General features: G+C 45.9%; 1 protein-coding gene across 1 annotated transcript; it reads left to right on the forward strand.

Annotated features, from left to right (window-relative positions):
* Positions 1-233: 233 nt before the first annotated feature.
* Positions 234-14,463, forward strand: LOC110221326 (uncharacterized). Its single transcript, XM_021005848.2, has 5 exons — positions 234-346; positions 719-816; positions 1,441-1,561; positions 1,734-1,879; positions 5,883-14,463. The coding sequence occupies exons 1-5, from the start codon at positions 263-265 to the stop codon at positions 5,965-5,967; spliced, it is 534 nt and encodes a 177-aa protein (XP_020861507.1). The 5' UTR covers positions 234-262; the 3' UTR covers positions 5,968-14,463.
* Positions 14,464-16,151: the final 1,688 nt, after the last annotated feature.

Below are 16,151 nucleotides of genomic sequence, written 5' to 3' on the forward strand. Positions count from 1 at the left end.
CACTTTAGAGATTCGTTTGCTTGGGCTTAGGCTTTCTGGTTTCCAAGCGCTTCCTGTCACAGCACCTTTAGCCCTAAGAGGAACACTGGCTGAGAGCTGAATGAATGGGCTAAGGTGTGTGTCTAAGGGCTGAGGAGTGACCAGAAAGGGACAGGTGGAGGGCCACCCCTGGGGCCTGGCCTAGACGGGGTGGAGTAGAGCTAGGGGAGAGGGCAGGGGTGGGGCCCTAGTGACTCTACCAGGAAGTCAGGGTCAAAGGACCATGTATTTCCTCAGCCCCACCCTGAAAGCAGGAACCTCAAGTCCTGGGAGGACACCCCCTAAGTTAGCCTTTATTCATAGGAGGGTAAGTATTCTTCCCTGTGGGGCAGGGCTCCAATGCTACCCGGGCTCTAGGTGTAGGGGGGAGTGGAAGATGGCTTAAGGAAGTCTCCCCCTCCCCCAGGGAAATTCCAGGAAGAAAGGTGGAATGGGAGGGACAGGGTCACAGTGACCACACTCCTCCTGGAAGCCAGCTCAGCTGAGGGAAGAGAAAGACAACAGGTGGGTGGATCACACAGGACCACAGGCAGACAGGAAGAGCCAGAGCAGAGCCAGGTAAGAAGGTCTCCCCAACCTGAGACACTCACTCCCTTCCCAGGACCCTTTGGGCTGTTTCCACCCTCACCAGCCGTCTTTACTCCCCTATCCTAACCCCACCTCTCTCATTCCTTTACAGCAGAGGCAACAGCTGCAGGTGGCCAGAGCCCTGGGGGAAGCTGAGGCAAAGACTGCCCTGGAGCAGGTCACCCAGGAACGTGATGACGCCATAGCCAAGTAAGGGGTGGGGCAGTGAGCCCTGGTGGGTTTTGGAGGGGGGAGGCCCCAGCTGAAGAACGGGGCACTGAGAAGACAGAAAATGCTCTTGTCTTTCTGAACGAGCCCCTCCCTCTCTTCCCTCCTAACACCCCTTGACTGGAGGTGTTCTTATCTGCCTGCCCCGGAGACCTTAAAAGTCTTCCTCCTCTGTTTGCAAAGTTTCTTTTACCAGACAAATTATGGCAGAAATGATTAAGATTCCCTCCACTTGCTTCCCATTCAGATGAACATGAAAAAATTCAGATGTTCAAGACTGGATTTTTGAGATTTCTATCTGGACAATCTGGTTTGAAATTCACTTAAGAAAGTGAAAGATTTTTAGGGAAATAATTCCCCCCCCACCTTATTCGTAAAACAAAGGGGTTGAATTAGGTTGCCTCCGAGGCTGAGCTATATACTTTGAGCCTCTGTTCTCCTGTTCCATGGTGGACCTGCCCCCAGCCTGCCCCCTGCCGCCCCTGCTCCTGCACCCCCTGCCACCCCCAGCCCTTGCCTCCCCTGCCACCCGAGCCCCAGCCTGAGAAAAAGCCCTCAGCACTAGGACGGGGCTGAGGACTGGCCTTCTCCCCCTTCCCCCTAAAGGAAGCTGGCTGTAGAAGCCGAACTGGGCATCTGCAGAGCCAAGCTGCAAGCTGTGGAGAAGCAACTGCTGGAGGTGGTGAAGGAGAAACTGATTCTCCTGGAGGAGGTCGAGGCCTGGAAGGTAGGCGAGGGCATGTGTGTATAATAGTGTGTGTGTATGTGTGCATGGCAGGGGAGGGGGGATGCCAGGAGAGGGGCGTCAGCATCGCTCCAGAGTGCCCACAGGCCAGGACTTTCTGCTACCATGCCAGGTAGGCCCTCCACTCAACCTACTGTCTCCCTCTCTTCCTCAGGATGATATGCAGGAGCTGGTCAGCCGACAGATTCAAAGCCAGATACAGAGAGAAGGGAGTGATCCCCGGGCGGACAGGGTATTGGGGTCCAGAACCCAGCCTGGTCTAACCACCCACTTCTCCCAGTGGCAGTGGAGATGGCGGAGGTGAGAGAGCTCAGCTAATGCTGGTGGCGGGGCTGGAAAAGTAGTTTTACTCAATAAAATCTGAAACTCTGGCTATGGTGTCCACTCTGAATCAAAGGAGAGAACACACAGAAAGACATTGTGATCTGAAGGGTCGAAGGACCACGGTCTGAATTTCTGTCTTCACTCACAGTGGAGCCCCATCCACCCCCTCACCTACTCCTTACCCCCTTCTTCTTCCAGAGTTACAGGCCTTTCAGACTCACCCTCACCTCAGAGGCTGAGACTGCCTAGGCCTCCCTGTGTGAAAGATCCTCAGGGCCCTTTGAGTGTTTGAGGAGTGGGGTGGGGGGAGAGGAAAGCTTCTAAGGCAAGAAATTTCAGATATTGGCTGTGAAATCTTGGGGTTGGTCATTGTGGGTCCATTGGGCAGGCCCTGGGACAGAAAGGATCTGAGTTAGAGGGACCTCAAGGTGGGGACAAGAGGAGAGAGTCATAGGAAAAGACATAGACAGAAGGAGATTCAGGAGTAAGGTAGATATGGGGGTGGCTGGGGAGTGAAGAGTTAGAGAAAAAAGAGCTGAGGAAGGCGCAAAGCTCTGAATGCATTAAGGTACATAGTTCTTCCTTCAGAGCTGAGAGGACCCTCCTCTCCCCAAATCCAGAATAACTTGCCCCACATTGCTCCAAACCTTGGTGATGGAGATCTCACCTGGGGCCCAAGAGTGGCGAGGCTGGATGTGTTCCTTCACTACTGTGGTCCAGCCTTACTGGATGCAGGAGAAGGTGGTACCTCAGAAGATGAAGGCGGGTCCAGGAGAGGGTTTCTGAAGCTGGAGATTGTCCCTAATTTTATCTTGTTGCTGGAACTACAATGTTGACTATTAGAAGTCCTGCCTGTCAGTCTCCACTAGATTGGTGATTGGTCCTGGAGAGTTGGGTGAGTTGATGGGAGTTGTATCCTGGATCAGGTGTTGCACACACCTGGACCCTGACCCCCTCCTTCATCCTCTCTGGCCAGGTCCAGCTCATCTCTTTCCAAGCTCTAGTCCAGTTTAGTAGAACTTGGAATTCCTTTCCTAGCTCTCTCCCTTTATCTGGTTCAATATCTACACTTGTGATTATGTGTCCTCACTTCACTCCTCCCACTTTCCTTATCCACCACCTTTCAATTCACTGCCCTGGGGCCTCACATTTCCCCTCCTCTCCTTCTCATGACCTCAAACTCAAATATTTGTACTGTGCAGCCCATCTTCGTACTTGTATAAAGCCTAGAGAGGAGGAATGATTTACCTAAGAATCTTTAACTTTCTTAAATGAATTCAAGCTGTATTTGTTACAAATCTCAAGCATATATGCCTCTGAAAGGGTATGCTGGGTATAGGATTACTGACTCAGACATTAAGGGATACCCTTTTGAAGGCTTTTAAGTGGTCACTGATGCCACCCCTCCTGTTCTTATGTGCAGAGTTGACCATGGAGAAGTGGTGACATTCAGGAGGCAATTCCTCAAACCTAATTTTGAACCCAGAAATCCCCTACTGCTTGGGTACCCACAATTTCCAATCCAGTAGGACATAGTAGGGAGAATGATACATAGGAAATTCCACTCTATTCTTATAGGACTATGTTCTCTGTTTCCCTCTCACAGCCCTAATCCACTTTTGACACCATGACATATTTTTAGGATATGATGATTCCTACCGATTGTGGGAATGTGGGGTGTTTCTGACTGTGGAGAAAGCTGGTGGCCTAGTGGGTAAACCTCATCTGCTACAACACCAAGACCTTGGCTGTGTTACCTCCTCTCATTCTGTTTCGGAGGAAGATGCAGAGGACTAGTCTAATCTAAGGCAGCACAGTTTGCAAGTCAGTGCTCATGGCCTGGAAGCAGCTGGAATTGTGGCTGGGTTGGCTCTTTCTGTGTCAATGGGAACCCAACATCAGCACCTAGGGACAGTGACCTGGACCTTTTTCCCCCAACTCCTTCCCCTTATTGGCCCCTCCTCCATCCTATGGGTGCTGACCTATTGGGTGGGTGTTGGGCAAAGGGTCAAATTAGTTCATTCAAGTGCTTAGCATGTGTAAGATAGATGCTAGGCATACAAAGACAAAATTAAAAAACAGTTCCCTCCCTCAAGGAGCTTACATTCTATGGGGGGGTAGTAAACATTAGAGTCAGGATTTGAATCCAGGTTCTCTGGCTCTAACTCTAGTGGTCTGTCCGCTACATCTTGTTGCCTCTTTCCCTGACTTTGGGTTTCCTTCTCTTCTCCCCACCACATCCCACTCCACCCCCCCCCTTGCCTTTATCCTCTGGCATCTCTGCTTCCAGTTGTACCCCACCCTATACCCCACAATGGATATCTAATGGTGGAATTCCAGGGTTCAGCTAGAGAAATTCTTGAGGGGCAGGAGACCTTCACAAAATCTCACATTAGAAAAGAGCCTCACAGGCCATCATCTAGTCCAACAAAGACCTCCATACCACCCCCAACAAGTGGCCACCCAGTCTCTGTTTGAACCCCTCCAGGTCACTGTCCTATTCTCCCCCTTCCCACCATGGGGAGCATCTAAAGGGGTCTATGGGAGGCAGAACTGTTGTGAGAGCAGCAGATGGATGAGTTAGAAGAGAGAAGAGGGAGGAGGTTGAGGCCAGGAGGGAGAGGAAGAGAAGGATGGTGGTAAAAGAGGAAGGGGAGGAGGGCAAGAGAGAGGTGGGATAGAAGCTGTGTCAGGTAGGGAGCAGAGGTGGTTGGCAGTGTCCTTGACTGACCTGGGAATGCTGCTCTTGTGCATGGGCAGCACAGAAAGAGACTGGGTTGGGAGGGCAGTCACTGAGGACCCCCTAAGGGACTGACCCCAGGTTCTACCCAGGTGGCCTTGCTGCAGTGTTTCCTGTGAAAGTCACCATGCATCTGGCTCCTAGGCCACCCCTTGATCCTCTCCTAGCTGAGCTCCTTTGCTCAATGATGTAGACCCTAAGGAGCTAAAGGCCTCCTTCCCCTGTCTTTGTCCACTCTTTCTTTTCTCACACATAGATGGGTGAAAAAGGGGAAGGAGTCTGTGAGAAGTATAGGGACAAGAGCAGAAGCTTCAGAAGGTTGGCTTGCTGCCTATGTGGGATCAAAGAAAGTCATGGTGGAAGGCCCTCAGAGATGGTCTAAACCAGAGGTTCTCAAACTTATTTGGCTGACTGCCTTCTTTAAAAAAAAATTACTCAGTGCCTCCCTGGAAATTTACTTACCCTTTCATGTTTTTTTTTTTGAAATTTGCACCATTTCAAAAAATATATTAAAAAAATGATGTATCTTAAATTTAATAATTTGTTGTAAATTTGCGGTTTTTTCCCTGCATGGAAATTTTGATGACACAATATTACTTCATGTAACCATATAGTAGCTTATTGTAAACAAGTCATTATATGCACATATTCCTGCCAATGCATGCTGGACTTCCCTGAAATGCACCAATGCCCCACATACTTGCCTGCCAACACTTGCTTGTTAAGACCTGTTGGTGGACTTGACCACTGATCAATAATTTGCATTTTATATGTTTATTTGGAAAATAATGTTATCACTATGATTTTAACTCTGTTGCAAAATGAAACATGTATGAATGGTTTTTCAAAATTTTCTTTTCTTTTTCCTTATGCTTCCACCACCTCCTGATTTTTATTAAATACCCCCTAATTGCACCCAGGCCTATACCACCCCCATGGATCATTCTAGTGCCCCCCAGGGACCAGTACTGCCCACTTAGGGAATCAAGGTTGAGGCAGCTATGTCTTTGAGACCCTGGGCAAGTTACCTAATTTCTACCCATTTCCTTATCTTTAAAATGAGTATAATAATGCTCATACTATCTAGTTAACTGGGCAGTACCCACAAACCACTTGTAAACTTGTAATTAATAAGCCCCAGAGGCTTGGAGAGCACTTGGAGAGTATTTTGTAAAAGCACTGTGTAATATAAGTCTACACTGCCTAAATCACTTTGTGTTTACTCTTTATATTTTGTAGGAGAGACAGTAGGCTGAAGCAGATGGAAAACTGGCCTCCGAGTCAGGAAGAAAAAGCTTCCTATTTTGCATCTGAGATACACTAGCTATATGACTCTGGGCAAGTCATCCCCTCAGTGCCCTCAAAAAACTGCAGAAGATGAAATGTGGCAGAGCAGGCTCAGATCTGCCTTGGCAGAAGGAATTTCCTCTTGGAAACTTCCCCTAGGCTAATGAAGTCACAGAACAGGTCTCTCCAGGATGATCCTAGGCAACACAAAACCACCACCTAAGGCCAAGAGATCCTGGAATCATAAACAGAGACCTCAGAAGCATCTACTTAAATCCAATTCACCTGCAAGTCAAGACATCACCCTGTGATGTCATTAGTCCTCTTTGAAAACGAAGGATGAACAACCACAGCTTCAACCCCTTTCGTCCAAGGTCACCATGTAGGAAGTATCACAGGTAGGATTTGAATGTAGCTGAATCACCTGACAAACACTTATTAAACACTTACTATGAGCCAGGGATCATGTTAGGCATTGGACAAATGATTCCTTTACGTAGAGGGTTTACATTCACATTCCATCTAGTAAGATCATAGGACCATAAATTTAGATCCAGGAGGAGTTTTAGAAGTCATCAAGTCCACCCCTCCCCCTTTTATAGATGAGGAAACTGAGACTGGGTCATGGTTATAAATGTCATAGGCATCAGAAGCAATTTAAATTCAGGTCTTCCTGCCATCCACCCAGCTGTGTCAAAACTCACCAGAGCATCTGAACCAGATTAAATTAGAATTGGGAAATGTGAAGCAAAAAAATAAAAATACAATGAAACATAGATAGTATTAACTTATGATTTTCTAAGTCAATATGCAGCTCTCTATTTTAACCCGACTGCTCTAAACCAACAGGATCAGGGTGCTTTCCACTGTAGCACACCGTTGCCAGCTAGAGGAAGTCAAGGCAGAAAATTGGCTGGACCCCCAGTGGGGGATGTAGGGGAGGGCACAGACAAGAGGCATTGGATGAGAAGGCATGGATGGGCTACGGAAGTATTCACACAGATGAAACCACAGATTCCTCAAAGCTTTAACGTAAGACTTAGGGCAAATCACTTCCCTTTGCTGAAAGGAGGCAATTGTACTAGGTGACCTCTAAGCCCCCTCCTCCTTCTGACAGCTTATGCTTCTAGTCCTAGTCCCTGTACTTTAGAGGAGAAAATAAATCCAGTGAGGGAAAATTACTTCATCAATTCCTCAACCACACAGCACGTTTTGGTGGCAGATAGTAGGACTAGACTCCAGGTGCCCTGGCTCCCCAGCTCTGACAACTCCCAGGGTAAGATGTCACAGTGTGTCTTGCCTCCTACCTTGGGGAATCATGGATGGCTTAGATTTGAATCACGCCTGAGCCTAAAGGAAGTGGTGGAAAATGTTAGACAGTAGTAGTTGGGTATTATTGCTTCAGAATGAGCATGAGCTTGAAGATTCTACAAGCAGAGGTATAGGAAGGGGAGATTTGCTGGATTTAGGTGTAATAGGGGGGTTCATGAAGCCCTCCTGCCATGTGTTCTGCATGTGTGGAACTGAGCCAAGCTGAGCTACTTCCAGGGGTCCACATGTGTTCCAGATCAGTACTGAAATCTCTAGGTATTAGAAGAGCTGGGAATAGAATTGTTTACTTGACCCTGAAGGGTGGAACTAAGAATTATGTGTAGAAATTATACAAGTTCAAATTTAGGCTTTTCTTTTAGGAAAACCTTCTTCACAATGAGAACTGTCTAAGACCAGCATCAGCTATCCCATTATGTAGTTCATAGAACTGATGGTATCTAGAGCTGGAAGGTGGCTCAGAAGCCACTGAGTCCAACTCCATCATTTTACACATGAGGAAATTGAGGCTCAAGGAGGAAACTTGCCCTATGTCATAGTAAGCTCATAGGCTCATAGGGTCTTAGGTGTCAAGTTGGAAGGGACTTCAAAGGTAATCTAGTCTGGCCCCATCATTTTGTTGCTGTTCAGTCATTTTCCAGTTGTATCTGACTCTTCATGACTCCATTTGGAGTTTTCTTGGCAAAGATACTGTAGTGGTTAGCCATTTCCTTCTCCAGCTCATTTGACAGATGAGGAAACTGAGGCAAACAGGGTTAAGTGACTTGTCCAGGGTCACACAGCTAGCAAGTGTCTGAGGCCAGATTTAAACTTAAGAAGATGAGTCTTTCTGACTCCAAGCGCTCTATCCACTGCACCACCTAGCTGCCTCATCATTTACAAAGGAGGAAATTGTGACTCAGGTGAGTAAAAAGACTTGCCCAATGTCACACATGAATAGTAACTATCATAGGCAGAATTCAAACTCAAGTCCTTTGATACTAAAGTCAGCACTCTCTATCCAGTCCACCATATTGCCTCCCCTAGCAAAGTCTTGATGACCTAAGATGCTAAGAGAATTTCTGGTTCAACTGTATTATTGCCATTTACTTAAGATTTGGTGATTGACAACAGTCCCTTATTGATGGACCCCTGGGCAAATTTTATTGCATAACTTGTCCTGAGGGATGCTTGTGGGGATCCTCTTCTTCACGGCCTTGGACAAGCTGGCTGCTGAGGTCCCTACCAATGCTGAGGTTTTTAATTCTGGCAGAATCTGGGTGAATGAGAAGCTAACAAACAAACAAAAAGAGAGTGCTATCAAATGGTCACCTTCATAAGTAACAGGTTTGACTATCTCACTACTCAGCTCAAAAGAGTCTTCAGTGGCTTCCTAAGGCAGAGACCTCTCTCTTTCTGTCTTTGTATCCCCCAGAACCTTGGACAGAGTCTTTCCTACAAGCTGCACAAATGTTTTCTTGAATAAAACATACAAGCTCCTTTTTTTAATTAAAATTTTTTTTATGCCCTCTTGGCTGTCCTTAGTTTTCCATCTTTATTTCCCACACTCCACATTCACATGAGCTGAGGTGTGTTATTTATTAACTGTGTCCTAGACTCAGTATTCCATCTCCTACCTCAGGGCAGTCATGTAGGTCATCCCCACCCTGCTCTCCTTGCTCTTGTCTGTAGTCTTCCTTTAGGGTCTCTCCTTCCCCCCGCATAAATATTCCTTCTGCCCTCAAATTATTCTGTATTTACTTATCTGTGTGAATAGCCAATGTAATCCCTTGGCCTCTACCCTTGGTATTTTGTGCTTTTTCCTTAGTGGGGGCTTAAAAGCTCACCGAATTGAACAAGCTGTAAGTAGGAAGACAGTGTTGCCAATCGGGGAGAGCACAGTGTCATCTGAAGCCCTGAGTTCTGGTCTTGGCTCAGTGCTCTACTAGGTCACCTTCACCTGGAATGTTAGAATAGCCTTCTAAGTGGCCTCACTGCTCCCTCCAGTCCATCTTCCACTCAGCTGCCAGGTCTGACCTCGTTGTTCTCCTACTCAATAAACTCCATGCCTCCCTATTACCTCCAGGTTCAACCAGCAACTTCTCTATTTGGTATTTCAAGCCCTTCACAACCTTGCTACGTCTTACCTCTGCAGCTTCATTAGACCTTAATCCTCTTCATGTCCCCTAATGGTCCAGCCAAACTAACATTGTTTCGTATATATTCTCCTATTTCTGTTTCTTTGCCCCCACATCTGGAAAACACTCCCTTGTACCCTGAACATCTTAGAACACTTAGTTTCCTCCAAAGCTGGCAGACTTTTCTAGTTCCTTCTCACTGCTAGTGCCTTACCTCTCCTAAGCCAGCCCAAGATTGCCTTCCATTTACACTGATGTGTACATACATAGTTGTTTGCACATTTTTTTGCCTTTTTTTTTTGGTGAGGCAATTAGGATTAAGTGACTTGCTCAGGGTCACACAGACAGTAAATGTGAAGTGTCTGAGGTCAGATTTGAACTCAGGTCCTCCTGACTCCAAGTCTGGAGCTCTATCCATTGTGCCACCTAGCTGCCCCAGTTGTTTGCACATTATTTCTCCCATTAAAATGTGAGCTCCTAGAGGAGGCATGTGGTTGCTTTATTTTTGTTATCCCCCAATGCTTAGAACAGTACCTAGCACACATGCTTTTTGACTTGGTCTTCTTGATCTATGTTCTCCGGTCCTTATTTTGTATATTCCCGTATACATGTACCTGCTGCCTCTCTGGTTAGAAAGTAAGCTCCTTGAGGGCAGAGACTGTTTACTTTTAATTTTTTTTTCAATTCCCAGTTCTTCCCACAATACCTGGTACCAGAAAGTACTTGATAAAAACTGCTTGCTTGAGAAGTTGTATGAGCATGGGTATATCAGCCATTGTTCAGTCATTTTAACGGTATTTTTAAGTTCCACCTGAAGGCTGTTTATCTTCAGGTTTACATAGTTCACATTCAAATGCAGCAAATAGCACAATGAAGCAATTTATCTGTGTTGAGAGCACCTTATAATGATCATGACATATTGTGCCCCTGTCAAGGTTTAACGTTTCCCAACTCAAATTTCACCACATGTATGCATACAAATGTGATGCATTTATTGTTATTTGAAGTGATTTTGCCATATTAGACTTTTATTTTCTTTGATGAGCTTTGACTTCATTTTAAAAAATGGATATATTTATGCATCTCTCTGTGACCACATTTGGGGTTTTCTTGGCAAAGATATTGGAGTGGTTTGCCATTTCCTTCTCCAGCTCATTTTACAGGTGAGGAAATTGAGGAAAACAGGGTTAAATGACTTGCCCAGGGTCACTCAGCCAGCAAGTATCTGGGCTTGGATTTGAACTCAGGAAGATAAGTTTTACCGACTCCAAGCCCAGAGCTCTATGCACTTTGCCACCTAGCTGCCCTTATGGGCATATCACTTAACCTTAAATTTCAGCTTCTTCTGGAAATTGTAGATGAGCTAGAATGTTCTATGAGGTCCCTCCCAGCTCTCAAGTCCTATTCCACTTCATTCTATTCCACAGAAGTTCAGAGAAAGACATGACCACAGGCAGGCAGCGGGGGCAGTCTGCCAGGAAGCCAAAAAGAGAAGGAAGGGAAATTACTTAGTGTGGCATTCTCGTTGCTCCCTGAAACAAGCTTCCTAATGATGAGGATGGGATCCGGACCCCAAAAAAGAAAAACCCTGAACTTTCCCACATGGCCAAATCTCTGGCATTTGCCTGAGGCTATAATCCTATCAACTGGCCTTTCATCATAAGACCTAGCCCTCCATCAGCTATTACCTCCAGGTAGCCTCTCCCGCTTCCAGCCACTTCCCACCCTTAATCCTATGTAGACTCCATTCTCCCTAGGATGCCTAGATCTTTCCTACACTCTTTCTGCATATAAGGTCCATCTTGTCTCCATTAAGATGCTAAGATTCTTAAAATCTAGCCACTGCTCAGTTTCTTAAAATCTAGGCAATAGCTCAGTAATGTTCAGATTCCTTAAGAGTCTGGCCAATATGGCAGATGTTCTAATAAACCTTGTCTTTGGCTGAAAAAAGACGGGTCAAATTCATTTGGGCAGGACACATGTTGTGATTTTGGGTTCCCAGCACCCCTAAACCTCAACACTAATGGAGCCAGATTGGTCTAGGCAGTGTCCTCTGGATGCACAATCTACTCCCACGGCCTGAATTGGGTCTCCAGCCCCGCTACCTCTTGTAAATACTACATATCCCTTGATAACCAGGTAGGAGTTGAATTTATGGCTATCCAAAAAATTGCTTTTGTCTTTTCTGTCAAGCCATTCTCTGACCTCCCATGCTACCCCTGAGATCCCCTGTGTTCTGGGATGGCAGAAACAGTCATTTCACATCAGATCCCCTAATGGGGCAAGGATAGGATTGGGAAAGATGCCAAACTGAGGACTAGGGGCAGAAGAACTGGGTTTTAGCTACTAATCCACCATTGACTCTTAGACAAATCCTTTCCCTTCTCTGGGCCTTAGTTTCCCACTCTAAATGAGGTAGTTGGACTAAGTAATATTTAAGGTCCCTTCCAGCTCTTCACCATTTGATAGCTCTAAGGGGTTCATAGAGTTTTTATTTGTGGCAAGGACCCCTTTGGCAGCAGACTTCTGAAGCCTATGAACCCGTACTCAGAATAATGCTTTTAAATGCATAAAATAAAACATATAACATTATAAAGAAAATCAATTCTATAAAAAGAAAAAGGTGTAATTTCCCCCCCCCATCCAAGCTCAGGATTTTTTTGAAATCTATTCATGGACCCCAACTTAGGAATCCCTCTTCTATGGCTAGACAGGCTGCCCAGCCCTGGGGGAGGTTGTCAGTAGCAGAGAGAGCTTGACTACCATTTGTTTTGCTCCCTAAAGTCTGCTCAGCAGGTCTCAGAAATGGAATAAGCTCTCAGACCAACCCCCTTTGGAGGAGCTTCTACGAAGCTGTCTCTAGAAGGAAAGAGGACAAGTCTCAAGTCCCACGCCCCTTTCTCTTGAGTCCTATTCGTTTTTGTTTTGTCTTATTGGAAGGCTCTCTGAAGTAGGAGGGACAGGAGTGATGAAGCAGCTTCCTGGAGGTCATGGAGATGAGCGATGCAGACCAATCTAGCTTTGTTATTGGGAAATGGGGCCTGCAGCCAGGAGTGTGAGTGTGGAGAGCCAGTTATATAAGATGATTTTTTTTTTACTTTGAGATTCTTTCTTTTTCTTTTTTTTTCTTTTCTTTTTTTTGCATAGATCCCTTTGGGATACAGTGAAGGAACCTGGGGGTGAGAGGGAATGCCATTTCATATCCCTCTTTTTCCCCCTGTCTGTACTCCAGCACAAATGAACAAATGAATGAAAAGCTTACTATGGGGCAAGTACTGTGCTAAGCCCCAAGGATACAAATATAAGAGTAAGACTGCCTCTTCCCTTGTGGTTCTCACATTCTAACCCATGAAGATATAGGGAAGTGGTGGCCAAGGAGAGAATTTTGGTCTGAGAATCACACACATGTAGAAAGCACACTCAACCAGAGCCAGGCTGCTGTATCTCCCCATCAGGGTTCTAGGGGGACCCTGAACGATTAGGGTGTCTCTTCTTTAATGCCATCCCTTACTGGTTTTGCTCTCCCCAGTGTTCACCAATTGTGATTGACTAGTACCTCAATTCCAATTAGTCAATCAATATTTATTAAGCACCTACTATGTACCAGGCTCTGCTAAGCACTTCCACACCCTCCCCTCCCCTCCATTTAACCAATTCACATTTATTAACAAAGAAATTGCAAAGAAATATTTATTTATTACTAATATAAAGAAGTATTTACTTTGAAAATATAGTAAGAGCACATGAACATTTCTTACCAGCGTCTTGGGGGCACACTCTCTCCTATACCACCTTGGTCTCTAGGGAGAGTGAGCTCTAATTTAGCACAGTTTCTACATAGTATTGATCCTACCAAGTTCTTGGTCAAGTGGGGAATTGGTGCTGGGCTGGCTTTTAAACCTGAATGGACTTAACTCTTGGATTCCCTAGAGTTCCAGAAAGCTCAGTCTTTGGACCTTTCAAAACTCATAAGGTCTACATTCACATGAACTAACAGAACACACCCTGAGGCGAAGGACTGAGGCTCAAGGCTTCTCTTCTTATTGTATTGTTTTCCATTGGATGCCAGTGGCAAGGAGTCAAAGAGCTGAGAAGAGATCTGCCAGAGAGAAGACCACGGCTGACTAAAGCCTTTTGAACACATCCCTGGTGCTTCAACCAACCAGAGACTGCCATTTAACATGTGGTCAGCAGACTAGAACCTATCATCAAAGGTCTATGCATGCTTCAAAGTCTCTCCACAAAGGGGCAGCTAGGTGGTACAGTGGATAGAGCACTGGCCCTGATGTCAGGAGGACCTGGGTTCAAATCCAGCCTCAGACCAAACATTTGACACCGACTAGGTGTGTGACCCTGGGAAAGTCACTTAACCCCAATTGCCTAAAAACAAACAAAAACAAAGTCTCTCCACAGCACTTCCATTAAACATCATCACGACATTCCTGGAAAGCAAGGATTTCAACCTCATCCATGTGGGGAGTAGTATCAGAGGTGCTCTGGTCATGTGTCAGTCCCCCCCATTACAACAGGAATGGCAGGTGAAGCCATAGCCCTTTCCAGAATCAATGGTAGCACTGATTTGATTAAAATTCCAGGAGTCTGGGGTAGATGACAAGAAGATGGCCAGATAAGATGTGAAGCATCATTTGGAAATGGCTAGATATAGTGGGTTGAGTGATTTTGGACTCACTCACCAATCAGTGTGGTTTAGGTCAGGAGTTCCAAGGATAAGTTAGTTAAATCATCCAGGGCATGGTCTCTGGAGGGCCCATAGTCTGCAGGGTGCAGCATCAGAGTGGATGGCAAGAAGATGGCTGAGATGGACAGCTGGATGGGCTTTATGCCATCCACTGTTGCCTCCTTTCCTAAGGTCTATTTTCTCAGCCTTCTCTGGGGATGAATAGGAAGTCATTCCCAACCCCTCTTAATGCCCTCTGTTAATTATTCTCTATTTGTCCTATACCTAGCTTGTTTGTACACATTGTTGTCTCCTCCATTAGACTGTAAATTTCTTGAGGACAGGGACTATCTTGCCTTTTATGGTTGTCATTGCATCCCCAGCACTTGGCACAGTGCCTGGCTCATGAAAGGGCTTAATAAATGGTTATTCATTGATTGCTTGATTGTTTCTTATGAACAGAATGACCCCACCCCCAACCCCAGAGCTTTCTAGGGAAAGGATTGATAATAATTACTCCCCCTTATTCTATCTCTCCCCAGCTCCTTTCTGCCTCAGAACATCGACTCAAACCCCTAATTTGATCTTCTCTCCAAATGAGGGTGTGTGTATATGTGTGGGAGGGACAAAAACACCTAGATTTCCCTAACCTTCACAGATCAATAAGATATTCTTAGCCTGAGTAAAGCAGAAAAACAACTTGGAAAGGTGGGGTATGTGGGAGAAGGGAGAGTGTTTCTCCCTTCACTCAGAGTTAAGAAGAGCTGAATAAAAGTATTTCTGTGCAATGCGGAAGACTTAGTTAAGGTTAAGTCATGAGAAATATAGTGGATCTGGGGAGCACAGTTTATAGATCGAGAGTTGGAAGGAACCTCAGAGGCCACGTAGTCCAAACCTTTCATTTTACAGATTAAGAAACTGAGGCCTATGGAGGTTAAGTCTTCTGACCTCTTCTAGCAGTGCTCCAGAGCTGGGATCAGAAATGGCAAATTCTGGAGGTAACTCAGGTTTTGGTGCAGGGGAAGGGCAAGAAGGCAAAGGATCTAAGGGTGGAGGACCATGGGTTGACAGTCAGAATGATAAGCTGTCAGAGCTGGAAGGGACCCCAGAGGCCACCTACCTCAACCCTAAGCTGAACAGAGATTGTTCTGCAACATCCCTGAAAAGTGGTTATCCGGCCTTTTTGGTGAGGGGGAGCCACCTACCTCACTGTGCAGCTCCAGTTTTGAATAGCCCTCATTGTTAGAGCTTGTCTTTACATCGAACCTAAATGCTTCCCTTTACGACTTCCACCCACTGCTCCTTTTACAGGGAAACAGATTTAGATAGAAGGAAAATTAGGGCTCATCCAGTCCAATCCTCTTATCTTACAGATGAGGAAATGGAGGCACAGAGATTAAGTGGTCCAAAGTCACACAGATAGCATGCAGTAGGGTTGGGATTCCAACCCAAAGCCCTTACCTTCATAGAATCAAAGAATTTCAGAGTTACAAGGGAATTCTATAGCCTTCTACTCTGCTGCTGCTGTTCAGTTCACCTACTCTTGGTGACTCCATTTGGGGTTTTCTTGGCAGAGATACTGGAGTAGTTTGCCATTTCCTTCTCCAGCTCATTTTACAGATGAGGAAACTGAAGCAAACAGGGTGAAGTGGCTTACCCAGGGTCACACAACTTTTACGTCCCAGATTTGAACTCAGAATGATGAGTCTTCTCGATTCCAAGCCCAGTGCTTTGTGTACTATGTCACCCCCTAGCGGCCCCAGCTTCTAATCTGACCCATACATAAAAGGAGTCCACACTTGAAAGATTCTTGCCAAGTATTCATCTAACCTCAGCTAAAAAACTGCCAAGGAAGGGGAACCCAGCACCTCCCAAGGCGGCCCATTTTGATGCTGGCTACGAAGTTATTCTGGACATCCAGTCTAAGCTGGTCTCTTTGAGATTTCTACCCAACGCTCACACTTCTGACCTTTGGGGCCGAAGAGAACCAGTTCCTTCAAGGACTTTTGCCATCCTCCTTATTCCCCTTCTAAGCCAACACTCTTTCTACTTATGCCATGTTGGCTCCCTCTGGTGGCCAAACAGAGCAAGTCCACT

This window comes from Phascolarctos cinereus, unplaced genomic scaffold, assembly GCF_003287225.1.
Source record: "Phascolarctos cinereus isolate Bilbo 61053 unplaced genomic scaffold, phaCin_HiC Scaffold_5;HRSCAF=322, whole genome shotgun sequence".
NCBI lineage: Eukaryota > Metazoa > Chordata > Mammalia > Diprotodontia > Phascolarctidae > Phascolarctos > Phascolarctos cinereus.

Bases quoted from the DNA above. Each gene is read 5' to 3' on its own strand.
- LOC110221326 (XM_021005848.2), top strand. From the start codon at position 263: ATGTATTTCCTCAGCCCCACCCTGAAAGCAGGAACCTCAAGTCCTGGG. The intron at 347-718 runs GTAAGTATTCTT...ATTCCTTTACAG, and splicing joins TAGCCTTTATTCATAGGAGG to CAGAGGCAACAGCTGCAGGT. The intron at 1,562-1,733 runs GTAGGCGAGGGC...TCTCTTCCTCAG, and splicing joins AGGAGGTCGAGGCCTGGAAG to GATGATATGCAGGAGCTGGT.